We start from the raw sequence: 14,081 nt of genomic DNA, 5'->3' as shown, positions 1-14,081 counted from the left end.
CCAACCCCTAGGTTGGGAACCACTTGATTAAACTATCTGTGTATAAAGAAGTTCAAACTAGCTCCACCTCCAGCCGCCACAACAGTAACATGCTGCTCACACACTGATGCTTCAGTATGAATAATCTAATGATGTCATATATAATAATATACCAGTCAGAGGGACCAAACCACTACCTTTACTGCAATACTTACTTTAATACTTTAACTACATTTTGCTGCCAGTGTACTTTTACCTAAGTAGGATTTTTCATGCAGTACTTTAACTTGTAATGGAGTATTTTTACATTGTTGTACTGTTACTTTTACTTACGTAAAGGATCTGAATACTTCTTCCACAACTGTACATATACAGATGACAAAGGTGATCCGATTCTGTCCATATGTATTGTGCGGAACCAATGTTCGCTATTCAGTCCACCACGGACCTCACCAAAGAGTCGCACAAACACTTCCTCACGCTGTGGATTGTTGCTGTGCATGTGATGATGTAAAACAGAAGTATAATCCAAGTTAACTGTATTCGTCTAGTTTTAAGCGTTTAACGAGACTTTTAAACGGCATAAAAACAACGTCAGTTGCTAGCTGTTCATAGTTTTATTTACGTCAACAGCCGTCCGTTAGCTGTTAGCTTGTTAGCAGAATTATTTAGTTAATATAACTGTTTGAGCAAAGCATGCTAAAGTAGCTGCTAGCTCTGGTGACCTTAATAACAACAGGTAAGAAACTAGTATAATATGAATTGTTCGGCTTAATAAGACAGTCAACTTATATGATATGAATGTTGAATTAATTACAATTAAATTATACCATATGACATTACACGCTGGTAAAATGTGTTGATGCAAAGTTTTACCTTGTGTCAGGTGTACAGATTAGGAGTAATTAGTGGCTCTCCTATTAAACAATATGCAGCAGTTTGATCTAAAGTTATAAGCTGATGCATTGTCGTGTTTCACAGGGAGGATTGGTGAATCAGTGATGGAAAAAGCGGCAGAAGAAATCTCCGCAAAGGGGACAGATGTAGCTGTGAAGGGTGAAGCATCCCTCAAAACAGAGTGAGTAAAATGACCAACGTGACACATAGAATTTTGACATTGTTTTCTTAAAAAATGACTTAATACGATTAATCAATTATCATAGTTTAATTTAATAGCTGACAATTATTTGACTAATCGTTGCAGCTCTGTAACACATGAATGCTAGCTGTATGCAACCTCAGGACTTTGTCAGGCTAAATTTACATGTTTTTCCATTTCACACAATGGTCTGTACACACAGGTAGTTAAGCTACCAGACTGACAGTGAACTAACATCTCCTCTTATTGTATTTGCAGATTCCTAACAAACAAAGAAAAATTTCATGAGTTTATAGACTCAAAGTGGCAGGGCCCAAAAGGAGAAAAGGTCAGTGAAAATGAGACAGTTGAGGAGTCAAAGGAGACATCTGTGGAGGAACCTGAAACTAAAAAGCTCAAGCTGGACCCTGAGGAGAGGAATAAGACAGGAAAACAAGACGGTAAACGACTTCGGGGGCAGAATAAGTCAAGGCCACACGTAAAGCCCACCACCTATGATGAAAAACGACTGTGTCTCTCAGTTATTAAGGTATGAAGCTTTAACCAGGCATTCACAAATGCTGCATACTTGTCGATCGTTGGATTGTTTGTTATCATGTATCCTCCCTTCTATTCAGGACAACAAGGTATGCCCCTTTGGAGACAAATGCTACTTTCACCATGACGTAGCCGCGTACATGGCCGAAAAGCCCGCCGACATCGGGGAAAGCTGCTACCTCTACGACACTTTTGGGAAGTGTGCGTATGGTCTCTCCTGCCGTTTCGCCAAGGCACACACTACACCCGACTTCAAAACCATGGAGAAAGCAGATCTAGTTAAGGCCTACGAGGGCAGGACTGTGGTGAAGAACAGCCTAAGTAAAGACCTCCAGAATTGTCTGAGGAAACGTGCGGTGGATTTCAAGAAGTCAGCAGAGTACCTCAAAACACTTTCAAACAACAAAGACAAAAGAGAGCAGCAAGGGAATGGTAAGAGACTTTGAATAGACTTGAGTAAAATAAAAATACTGTTAATATTCTTCCGGTGCTCTTTTTTAAGCATGACGCTGTCAGTCATATTCTTTGCTGAGTCTTGCCATGAGTCTGTTAAGTGGTTTGAAATGATTCTGACACTGACAGAAGTGCAACAATCAGCAGTGAATAGGAAGTGGGTCTGAACCCAATAGCAAGTTAATGTATCAGGTTTGTCTGTGGCTCTTGTTGGAACCTTGTTAACTCAGCTCACCTTATTTTATACTCGCCCTATATTATACTTTACCATTTGAGTTGAGCAGGTGTTTAATGACAATGTGTTTGAAACTGCCATCATGATTTAAGTTATTTAGTTACTCAGTGTTACTGCACATTGTAACATTCCTTCTACCAGACTTCCTTGTATAAAATGTGATATGTGAATTGATTTAAATTTGTTGTTATAATTCAGTCGTTTGACACACCCAGGTCAAGCTCACGCAGCTGAAGTATGTCCAGATCCAACAGGAGAGGCAAAGTGTGCATCTACTGAAGCAGAAACACAGGTAAAAGTCTCTACTCAGAACCTGCTGAACCGTGAGGAGTTCCAACGTGTTGGCAAAAACAGCAGTTTAATACCGTCTTTTTTTTTTAACAACACATACATAGAGTGACAAGTTTTTTCCTCACAGTTGGGGTCCCTCGATAAATCTGTCTCATGTATTATTTAAACTATTGAACCTGTTCATCTACTACTTCTGAAATACACTGCAGGTAGAGAGCAGAACTGAGTTGAAAATGGTGCGTTCAGCTGGAAGGGTGCTAAAGTTGCTGGTTTGCTTTGTTGCAGGCCAGCCTGGAGAAACCAGCTTCAGTGAAGACTGTTGGCCCATTGACAGACACAGATGTCATCAAGTTGCGTGCATGTGAAAAGAAGCAGGTATAATTCTCAGCCCCTTCCTCCTATATCATCTTTTGTACTTGGACTTTGTCTTGCTCATTTAATGTCCATATAGATGTAAACTAAATGTAGACTGTAAAAGCCAACTAGAAGGAAAATCACTTGATAATAATATTGACATAAACAATATGTTTGAAATGATATTTACTTGATATAATAATCACTCACTTGTAGTGAGGCTAAATGAATAATAAGTGAGTTTTTTATGTCTCTGTGTTCAAGGTGGACTTTCAAGACAAGCTCTACCTTGCTCCTCTAACAACTGTAAGTACCACCGGAGTGAAACATACACTGGAGTTAGAAGTGTTACTGATGTAGTTATATATTTAAATCCTGCCAAACCAATCATATTCCCTGTCATTTTGGACATGTGTTTATTTAAAACTCCACTTTAAAGAACCAGTAATACAGTGAGTTAAATCAAATGCTGACCTGTAAACGAGGTTTGGACTAAGTGATTTTCTTTCTTTCCTCAGTGTGGAAATCTGCCTTTCCGACGTGTGTGCAAGCGCCTCGGAGCAGACATCACCTGTGGGGAGATGGCCATGTGCACAAACCTGCTGCAGGGGCAGCAGTCAGAGTGGGCCCTCCTGAAGAGGCATGAAAGTGAAGATCTTTTTGGCGTCCAGGTGGAGGATTGCTGAAACTCTTCAGAACAATTCAGAGCTGTTAAATGACTCTATTCATTCTGATGTTATAAACATGACTTGTAGACTTTGGCAATGTTTGTGTTTCTGTGACCAGAGGATTTTGTGTGAGAGTGAAGATGACTACATTTCTTAAGTCTGAATTGTGTCTCCAGGTGGAGGGCTGCTTCCCCGACACCATGACGAGGTGTGCAGAGCTTATCAACAACAACACTGATGTTGACTTTGTGGACATCAACTCAGGATGCCCCATTGACCTTGTCTACAAGAAGGTAGTCTCATTGGGATGAAAACACAGTTACATTATGGTTCAAGTTGTTGATTCTTTTATGTTTTCTATCCCTTCTGTCCATATAATTGCAGCTTTATAGGCAAGTGCCACAATGTTAAACCTGTCAGGCTTATTAGCTTTTATTAATTTCTAAAGAACATAGAAAACAACTCCACAGACTTATAATCTGGTTTTGTTATCCATCAATGTGAGCAATAATGAGAGTCAATAATGCAATAAAAAATGCATAAAAATGCAAGTATCAGGTGAAATAATACAGCTATAGACCTATGTATATGGATAGAATTGGAAAGAATTTTCATTTTCATAATAGTGCTCAGTTTTCAATCAATAGCTAGTATCCCAGTGTGGTTGGATTAGGTCCCACATTAAAGCTTTAAATCAGTTTGTATTTCTTTTAACCCAATATAAAATCTTTAAAATATCCCTCACAAACCTGTGGGTGAAGTTTCTGATGCTACAGACATGTTTTTTCCACAGTACCTGAGGCTTAATCAATTGGACAAATTGGATAAATGTGAAGGTAAATGAGCCAGGGCAGATAAGTTGAACTCACATGGTACGAGGATGACAGAGAGCTTCACCGGCACGCAGAGCGTAGACACTGGCAGCAGACAGGAAATATGAAACATCAGTATCACAGACTATGACATGTGCTGTTTGTTTGCTTTCCCTCATCAGGGTGGAGGCTGCGGCTTGATGACACGCACCCGAAAGTTTGAACAGATAATCAAGGGAATGAACTATGTAAGTGTGCATTTTTAAACAAATGTCTAACCTTATATTAGTATATTTTCAATGAAACAATGAATATCTTATGGGGCTGGATGTCTTATTGGTTGCCAGGAAGAAATACCACATGTAATGATTCAAAACAAAGTGTAAAAACTATTGTACCGCAACGTAATTAGTTTTTAATTTCTATTCCATGTTAATTTTTTACACAAAGTTATAGGCTAAACACCATTTCATCTTCCTAAAGGTCCTTGATGTCCCTTTAACGGTCAAGATCCGCACTGGTGTTCAGGAGAAAAGCAACGTTGCACACAAACTCATCCCAGAGATGAAGAATTGGGGCGTCTCTATGATTACAGTAAGTCTTTTAGTATAGAGGAAGCATAAATAAATGTCAAAAGTTGTGGCAACTGTAAAAAGAGACATGGGTCTGAGCAGTCTGAAAAGATATCAACACACAATATTTGTTAAAATCATGATTAAAGCTATAATATGTAATTATTCCACATTAAAATGTCTAAAAACAACTAGACCTATGTTATATATTTTGTTGAGTTGTGTACTTAGATTATCCCAAATGTGTCCAACAATTTTCAAACCCAGAGAAATCTGTAATTAAAGTAACTGACCGTTTCATTTGGTCGCCTGTCAATGGCGTCATACCTCCTCTACCAAAGAGTAAACACGCACAAGATGTATATGGCGGCTTTGTTTTTGTCCGCTACAATGGCGTCTACCAAAGAGTAACTTACACACATACAAGATAATAAAAGATAATAAATCGGCGTTACAAACTGTTATAAATTGACTTTTATTCAGTTTTAAGCCACATTTTCATGATAAATTTAGGTCGTTTTTAACTATATCTTTTAGCCGGAAGAAAGATTTCGTCATTGGACGTCTGGATCTTAAGTTATCAGAGAAATAAACTGGGAAAACGTTAGCAGCAGCTCAGCTAACAGCCCCTCCAGTGGTCACCAAACATCGTCGGAGAAATATTGATTTTTTTTTTTTTTTAGGTGAAACAGCTTTAATTAGTATTTTTAACGATTTTAATCTGCGTGTATGTTTGTTTTTGGAGAGGATGAGACCTCTGCGGATAATTCGGCTCCCAGGAGAAACCGGCCGAACATCTGGATCTAAAGTTATAAGAGAAATAAACCGAACAAGTGTTAGCAGCAGCTTGTTTTGATTGAGAGACCCCTAGCGGCTGAAATTACATATTGTGCGTTTAAATACTGTCAAGAAAAAAATCACATTTTAAAAGTTTTAAATATTTATACAAAACCTTATTTAATGTAGCTAATAACACTCCTATCCTTTCATATACTGTTGTTTCTTGTTATTAGGAATCATTGTACACTAAATTGTATATTGATACCGGTCATCAATTTAACATTGAATAAATAAATTTAACAAATGTAAGTGTCATGTGAAGGAACACAGCTAAGAGGGTGTGTTCCCATTTTACAGTTTGTTTGACTCTTATTAAATGCTTACGCCTGTCATATCACGATTCCTCCCTGACGTGTTTTTCCATGTACCTTGTTCTTTATCAGTCATGCAATCTAATGTGCTCCTTGTTTGTGTTTCCATTTTAATATTTGCAATGAAATATGAGTCTGTTTTAAAGTGTGGTGACATAATGCTGATTTTCTTACAGCTGCATGGCCGATCCAGGGAGCAGCGCTACACTAAGTTAGCTGACTGGGACTATATCTCCACCTGCTCAAAGCTGGCTAGTCCTGTCCCACTTTTTGGTATGTGGATTTGTAAAAAAATGCACCTGCATATAGTACAGATTAGGGTAGAATGTTAAGAAGCACATAAAATACAAGAAAAACTCCTCCTTGTACTGTGAAAAGACTGTCTAGGTTATACAATCCACAGGTTGTAGAAGAGTAGTTATTGCAGATTATGAGGTGAACTGAGGTGACCTGTTTTTATCATCCCAGGTAATGGAGACATTCTGTCCTATGAAGATGCCATGAAAGCCAGAGAGACTGGAGTTTCTGGTATTATGATTGCAAGGTTAGTGTCACTTGAGTGATTACAAACAGTAAAGAAAAAGTTATGAAAACACCACACAACAATGAAATAATTGTGCGGTTATTAATGCAATCAATGGCTACTAGCCTAAAGGACAGCAGTGTCATTTTTAATCATACGTTGGCATTTGCACATGTTTTATAATGATACGTTTTGACACCGTTGATCTCAACACAGTTTTTGTGACTGTTATGACTGCAGTTTGACTTTAAATTTATTTGACCCCATTGTGACTGATGGTCACTTTAAACTTCTTTAAATGTCATTCATAAATCTGGAAAATTATCTGAAGGCTGATACTTGTGAATGTGATTCAGTTGTTTTTTTATGTAGTGTTTCTGTTGTGTTGTTCGCTGTTTATTTGCTGTGGTGGATCATCAGCAGTGCATTACTTGTGCTTTCAGTAACTAAGTGGATGGTATGTTCACATTTAATCTTGATCAGAGGAATAATTTATGTAGTGAACTTGACTTTGAATCAGTTTTGCATGTTTGACTTTTGTCTCTTCAGGGGTGCCCTCATTAAGCCCTGGATCTTCACTGAAATAAAAGAGAGCAGGCACTGGGACATCTCGTCCAGCGAGCGACTGGACATCCTCAGGGATTTCAGCAACTATGGTCTGGAGCACTGGGGCTCCGACACCCGCGGTGTGGAGAAGACCCGCACTTTCCTGCTGGAGTGGCTCTCCTTCATGTGCAGGTGGGTTACAGGCGGCAACAACAACATGCATTCCAAAATATTGTATTTCTTACACTATAAAACTTAGTTTTTTCTATTTTCACTTCAACTCTGTCTCTCTCTCTTTCTCAGATATATTCCAGTGGGCCTGCTGGAGCGAGTTCCTCAGAAGATCAATGAGAGACCTCCTTACTACATGGGCAGGAACTACCTGGAGTCACTGATGGCCAGTCAAAACGTTGGGGACTGGGTTAGGATTAGGTGAGCAGCATATTATTTAAGAAGCACCATTTAACATCAAGCTGCACTAAGACTAAATACATGTTAACGCACTTTCTGATTAAAACCTCTTAACTTTTTTTCCAGTGAAATGCTGCTTGGACCTGTACCGAAGAATTTCAACTTTTTGCCCAAACATAAAGCCAACGCCTACAAGTGATTTTCTCTTGGAGTACTATAACTATATCCAGATATTTGGATTTTTTTTTTTTTTATCTGAAGAAGAAAGTTTAAAGAAATCAAATGTATGGCGTTTCAAATGATGAAGACTATTGAAAAGTCTACTTATTTGCAGTAGTATACGTACATGAATGTTTGTATACTTAATATATGCATTAAAGTCTTTTGCCACAAGATATTTCTGTCATTATTTTTTCCTGCTGCTTGAAGGTGCAGTGTGTAGTATTAAGTGGCATCTGGCAGTGAGGTTGGAGATTGGCCCTCTCTAGAGCCAGTGTTTGGTTTGTCTATTCTGGGATACTGTAGAAACATGGCGGTCTCCATGGAAGTTATTATGGCATACCTTGTAAATGACACTGAAATGTCTACATGTTGTTCACATGGATGTTTAGCTTTTGTTAAGGAGAAAAGATAGCTGGCTTAAACATTAATTTTGGAGATTTTAGCTGGTGTTTATTTATTTATTTTTTTGTCCATTCTCACTACTTAACATGAGGACCATAGAATATTATATTATTCTATGGTCCTCATGTTAATATTAATATTGTTAATACTATATTATATTATAATGTCTCAAACTATAATGCGGCACCTGTAAGAAAACCCAGACAGACAAGAGGGAGAACATGCAAGTCAACACAGGGAAGACTCACTTTTGTCAGATTTGAAACCAGAGGTCCTGTGTTGATTAAATGCATAAAAAGGAATATTGATGGTGCGAATTTATAGCTGTTAAAATATTAATTGACCAAGTTAAGGAAAAGCTGAAAAATATTTTTTTTTGTTGGCTAATTAATCTCAATTCAGGTCTGAAAAATATATACTGATGTTATACTTTGGAAGTCGGCCACATTTCAAGTTTTCAAAAAGTCTGCAGTCTTGTTTTCTGTAGCCAGAATTGAGGCCTACCACCTGCACATTTTGCAAGATACTTGTTGGATATGTTCAGTAAATGTCATTTACATACATATTACATAGTTTTGGTCAATTAATGTATTTAGAAACAACTGTAACATATAAGAAACACGAAAAGGGATTTATCTTTTTTTCTAGGTCTTTCTTTCACAGCCAGTCGGCGGTTTTCACTTAAATTGACTGCCAAGTGCCAATTAGCCACCTGCCAGGTGCAGTCAATTAACGCCAAACCACTACTTGTACCTCAGCACGAGGTCACGTCTTTATTCGGTGTTCAGCAGCTGCAGGGCGGCTTTCACTTGGATCCATGGCTTGGGTCAGGGTCGAGCTGCTGCTGGTCGTCCTGACCGGGACTCTGCTGCTGGTTTCAGCCCAGCGGTGGGAGACGATCGACGGAAGTCAACTTGTTAATTTCTACGAGAGGGGACAGTTGGGACACGTGCCTACATCGCCGGGGAAAGGACTTACATCGCCAGATAAAGGACTACCAAATTATGGTCAGATAGCTCAAACGATGCGCAAATTATTATATGTTGTGTTCACTGTCAGTGGGTTCTCGCACTTCTTCATCAACATAAACCTGTGCTACAGTAGCAAGAAAACCGCTTCACAAGATAAAGAAGTATTTTCCTACATAACTTTTGAAAATGAAAGTGAGGCAGTGTAACTGTAACAGCTGAATTTTCAGAAGCAGACACACTTACTCAACTTTAAAACATTCAGGCCTTACTTGGTCTGGTATAACAAACCGCTCACAGTGGCTATAAATGGGGAAGGTTTGTAAGGTCATGGAACTAGCTGACCATGTTTCATTGGTTTGTATGTTAAATTTTGAACGCAGAGGCTCAAACACCTCTTCAATGAGAGCTGAAATCAATCCATAGGAGAAACTGCTTATTTGTAGTAGAGCTGCAACGATTAGTCGATTTAATCAGTGAATTCACAGAAAATTGACAAGATTTTGATAATTGATTGATAATGTCGTGTTTTGAAAGAAAATGCTTAATTTCTGATTCCAACTTCTTAAATTATGATCATTAACTGTATATCTTTGGATTAAGGACTGTTGGTCAGGACAAAACAAGACATTTTAGGTTGCATCTTGGGCTTTGGGAAATGCTGATTGATGTCTTTCACTTTTTTCTTTTGACATTTTATAAATTAAATGACTAATTGATTTGAGGAAAAAAGTCTTCAGATTAATCAAATTAAAATTGTTAATTGCAGCCCTAGTTCATAGACTTTAACAAAAATATGGTTTACTGAGTGAAAAACTATTGAACTGGGCAACACAAAGTTTTTGACTAGCTATCCCATGACATTTGGTAACAGCTACCCCTCTCTCTCCTTCAGATGACAGCAGTGACTACGACGATGGCAAAGATACAATTCCTGTAAATGCATTTACTGAAGGTGCTGCCACCAGTGACGACTCTGACCCTTTTGCTGACCATGGATTCCAGGTGGAGGCAGATTCTGATCTAGGGAACTGGGCCAGCATAGAACTTACAGATGCCCCTCCAAGGAGCTGGACCAGCATTACCAGTCCAAGTTCACCTGGGTTTGATGTTTTCTGTGGTGAAGCTAGCTTCCAAATTAGTCTGCCAGCAGGTTCTTTAAGTGAAGCTAAAGTTTTGGGTATGTACTTGGACTTTTCTTTGTATCCAATGAATGCATGCTATGAAGTAACCAACTCCAGTAATTTATTTTCCCTCTCCAGACTCGACGGACCTGCTGTCTGTTATGGAAGCTCCAGAGTATTGTGGTTATATTGTGAATCCTTCCCAGAGCAGCTTTACTGTACCCTTCAATGGGTGCCATGTGAAACAACATGTAGGTTATTGCCTTGGCTCACTAATATCTTGATAATAAGACTAAAGAATGTAGCTGGCTTATTTTATTGTTTCTAAAAAAAGAAATACTGTTTGAATGTTAAAGCAAAGTCTCTCTACTTTTAAAATGATTAGACTGGCCACTACAGCCTGCAGTTGCTGTACATCGATGAGCTTGGTCAGATACAAATTGTCACCGCATCTTGTGATCATGGTCAGAAGTTTAACTCTGGCCTGTTTCCTCGTGTCAGTGGCCAAACCGAGCCTTCAAAGTGCAATAACCCAACTACTGCACCTCCAACATCAACACCATCAACAGCACAAAGTGAGTGCAAAATTTATACAGTAATTGAGCTGAATACAAGGATTCAGAAAGGACTTAACAAATTGTGTGATGCTGATGTGATGGCCAAGAATTTAGTACAAGAGGAGAGGGGACAAGAGCATAATTGGTGCATGTAGTGTTAACACTGCACCTGATCATGTGAAAGACACAGAATCCAGATCCTAAGTTCTGACAACAGGACTATGCTGTTTTGTTGACTGACTTCTTTTTTTTTTTTTTTTTTTTTCTTCACTTTTGAATGCATTAACTTTTAATTTTGCACTTGCTTATTCCAGACTGTGCTGTCCCCACTGGGGAGCAGGTGACTTGTGGTCAGTCAGGAATATCTTCCTCAGATTGTAAAAAGATGGGATGCTGTGTGGATTCTTCTACATCTGCCTGCTACTATCCACTGGATGGTAAGACTTCTGTTTTAGAAATCTTCTAATAAAAAATGCAACTTCTGTATTCCAGTTGTTGGTTACTGACTGTTCTGGTATTTATAACTGTCTTTTCTCACTTTAGAGTGTACTGGGGATAAACACTTTGTTTTTGCCATTCGTGACAACTCTGCATCCATCCCTGTGAATCCCACCAAGCTCATTATTCCTGAGGATACAAACTGTAAACCAGTCATTGTTAATGACAAGGTTGCCATCTTTAAGTTTAAAGTTACAGAATGTGGAGCTCGTTCTTATGTAAGTTTGTCATCCATCTTTACTTTTCTTAAATCTGTGCATTAAGCTAAAATGTTACTGTTACCTAATCTCAAGAGATGTTAAGTTGCACATCCTGAGTTGGGAAAACTTCAACTTGACAAACTTGACAATCACCTTGTTCATGTCAGAAAATGGACTGAAGCAAGTGACTAGTCAGTAATATGTCGAGATTGCAAGATCCCAGTTGTCTTGATTGCTACTGCTTTTTAAAGAAGGGGAAATATCCCTGTATGTAATGCCCTTATTAAAGTGTGTGCATTTTCATCATACAACTACATAGACTTGGTGGCTTTATTGTGTGAAGTTCATGTCATCAGCATGAGAACAATCTTAGACCTGGAGCCACCACCTGAGAAACGTTGACTTGTCTTAATAGGAAGTTGGTGAGACAAAGATCTACCTGGCTGAAGTGCAGACGACTGTCCAAGCTTTGAACCTGAAGTATGGTGTAATCACAAGAAGTGATCCACTTAGGTGAGTGGATTATAGTATGATTTCACTTTATAGGCACAACTTGTAGGCACAAAGTTTTATCAAAGTCATTCAAGTAACTGAATAATCTGGTCCTGTTGAGTTCAAGTTTTAATCTGTACATGCATGTTGTATACCAACCTTAAAGATTGCCCTTTCCATGTCTCCTTTTTAGATTCATGGTTGAGTGCCGCTATAGCAAAACAGGAGCTGCTCCGCAGTCGCTGGCCAGTGTTGGCTACATGGTCAAGATCCCGAGTTCCAGTTTGCCATCATCAGTGATCTCCAATGGCTTATATGGTGTTCAATTACGAATTGCTAAAGGTCAGGTATTCATGCATTTGCCAAACAATGTATTATTTTAGCTGGAATAAGAATCTCCATAAATGTTACATTTTGGTACTTCATGATTTCAATGCCAATTCCCTGTGTATAATCCCAACAGATGCGACCTATTCAAGTTACTTCCCCACTTACCACCAGCCCTTGCGGCTACTCCTTGGCAAACCTGTTTATCTTGAACTGCACCTGAAGTCTCCAAAACCAGATGCAGTGCTTCTTGTTAACTATTGTCTAGCTTACCCTCGTTCTGCAAAGAATGCTCTGGTGCTTATATATGAAGGGTAAGTGTGACTGTGTGTACCCAATGCATATGTCCAGAGGTTCACCTTAACTATTACCTATCAATTTATGTTAATTCTGTCTCTGTAGGTGCGCCAACCCTTATGATCCAAATGTGTCCGTCCTTGTAGTCAGTGACCTTCCCAAAAATCGCCACCACAGGCGCTTCATGGTCAGGGCCTTCCAGTTTATGGATCAAAAGACAAACAAGTACCTAGATGAAGAAGTGAGTGCAATATTCAGGAAGTCATTGTGGCCTAAAAGGCAGTTGCATGGCTGGTATTCCAGCCTCGTTCAAATGTCATTGTTCTGATTGCAAAGCTGTAATAAATAACCTAAAAATGAGAGATTAACTACACTTTGCCTGGATTTCAAGTGTGAATTGTCTATTCACATATATAAACTAGCCTCACTTGGCACTCTTAAAGGCAACTAAAGGATGTATGAATACTGTGTTCTCACATGCTGTTTCCTCTGCAGATCTATTTCATGTGCTCTACTGAGGTTTGTAGGCCAGGTGAAAAGACGTGTGAACAGCGGTGCTTTGATGGAAAGGTGAGTCTCTAGTCTAAACTTTGCAAATTTTTTTAGCATGTTGGTTAAAATGTCTAATCAATTTCTTCTGCTTCTAGGCATCTTAAGAATTTGCCAAAAAACTGGCTTGGATTTACAGATGAAGACTTAAGAAATGTGGATAATGAACTTGCATAAATTAAAATTTTTATTGTACAGTACATCATGGATCTTGGTGTCTTCTGTTCTGCATTATGCAGTATCTATTTAAAAATGTTGGCATGAAAGGTAGTACATGTTCATGAAGTCACTGCAATCAATCATATTGGGACAATGAATATCATGTTGACTGTGATCCATTTGGCCTAAGGATGGAGCTGTGGGAAGCCATAATGACAAATGAAGAGGTCCCTGGGGCGTTAGGTCAATTTAATTTATAGTTGCCAAGTTTTCAAAAGGAGTTAATTCTCTGGAGAACATATGTTTGCACAGGACATTTAATTCCCAATTTTATTGTCTTATCGTGGGGTTTCTCCATTTGAAATGCATGAATGGATACAATTTGCCACTTTTAAGAGACGTAGCTAATATTGTATTTTTCATACACCAAGTCTAGTAAATGTGGCACCAGCATAATTACAGGCTTTTTTTTTTTTTTTAACTGCAATGAATAAAGACAATTTTGAAATTGAGACGTCTACATGATGTAAAGACTGACATTCAAATGTATGAATTAAAAATGCCACTCTTCCTATACATGCTGAACTGATTTAAGCTCAATCACTGCATTATTATATGGGTTTTAAATCAATACTGTTCATGTGTCTTCCCATTG

At 38.5% G+C, this 14,081-nt stretch overlaps 2 protein-coding genes across 2 annotated transcripts; both read left to right on the top strand.

Annotated features, from left to right (window-relative positions):
• Positions 1 to 420: 420 nt before the first annotated feature.
• dus3l (dihydrouridine synthase 3-like (S. cerevisiae)) lies at positions 421 to 8,026 on the top strand. The gene is made up of 16 exons (XM_067612846.1): positions 421 to 718; positions 961 to 1,057; positions 1,337 to 1,607; positions 1,696 to 2,047; positions 2,519 to 2,595; positions 2,880 to 2,969; positions 3,213 to 3,254; positions 3,467 to 3,619; positions 3,793 to 3,909; positions 4,611 to 4,676; positions 4,912 to 5,022; positions 6,328 to 6,424; positions 6,620 to 6,695; positions 7,224 to 7,412; positions 7,524 to 7,652; positions 7,758 to 8,026. Exons 2-16 carry the CDS (start codon positions 981 to 983, stop codon positions 7,828 to 7,830), a joined length of 1,920 nt encoding a protein of 639 aa, XP_067468947.1. The 5' UTR covers positions 421 to 718; positions 961 to 980; the 3' UTR covers positions 7,831 to 8,026.
• A 993-nt stretch (positions 8,027 to 9,019) lies between these two features.
• On the top strand, positions 9,020 to 13,467 carry LOC137198859 (zona pellucida sperm-binding protein 4-like). Its single transcript, XM_067612843.1, has 12 exons — positions 9,020 to 9,262; positions 10,119 to 10,403; positions 10,486 to 10,598; positions 10,733 to 10,922; positions 11,219 to 11,341; positions 11,448 to 11,620; positions 12,018 to 12,115; positions 12,288 to 12,436; positions 12,558 to 12,735; positions 12,824 to 12,959; positions 13,214 to 13,288; positions 13,366 to 13,467. The coding sequence occupies exons 1-12, from the start codon at positions 9,073 to 9,075 to the stop codon at positions 13,372 to 13,374; spliced, it is 1,719 nt and encodes a 572-aa protein (XP_067468944.1). The 5' UTR covers positions 9,020 to 9,072; the 3' UTR covers positions 13,375 to 13,467.
• Positions 13,468 to 14,081: the final 614 nt, after the last annotated feature.

This window comes from Thunnus thynnus, chromosome 15 (assembly GCF_963924715.1).
Source record: "Thunnus thynnus chromosome 15, fThuThy2.1, whole genome shotgun sequence".
Taxonomy (NCBI): Eukaryota; Metazoa; Chordata; class Actinopteri; order Scombriformes; family Scombridae; genus Thunnus; species Thunnus thynnus.
This window is presented reverse-complemented; position numbering and strand designations above follow the sequence as displayed.

What these genes read in the sequence shown, in the direction of transcription:
- dus3l (XM_067612846.1), top strand. Translation starts at nt 981, where the DNA reads ATGGAAAAAGCGGCAGAAGAAATCTCCGCAAAGGGGACAGATGTAGCT. An exon ending in TGGCTCTCCTTCATGTGCAG is followed by an intron (nt 7,413 to 7,523) that starts GTGGGTTACAGG and finishes TCTCTTTCTCAG; the next exon opens with ATATATTCCAGTGGGCCTGC. An exon ending in GGGGACTGGGTTAGGATTAG is followed by an intron (nt 7,653 to 7,757) that starts GTGAGCAGCATA and finishes CTTTTTTTCCAG; the next exon opens with TGAAATGCTGCTTGGACCTG.
- LOC137198859 (XM_067612843.1), top strand. Translation starts at nt 9,073, where the DNA reads ATGGCTTGGGTCAGGGTCGAGCTGCTGCTGGTCGTCCTGACCGGGACT. An exon ending in TCAATTACGAATTGCTAAAG is followed by an intron (nt 12,437 to 12,557) that starts GTCAGGTATTCA and finishes TAATCCCAACAG; the next exon opens with ATGCGACCTATTCAAGTTAC. An exon ending in CTGGTGCTTATATATGAAGG is followed by an intron (nt 12,736 to 12,823) that starts GTAAGTGTGACT and finishes CTGTCTCTGTAG; the next exon opens with GTGCGCCAACCCTTATGATC.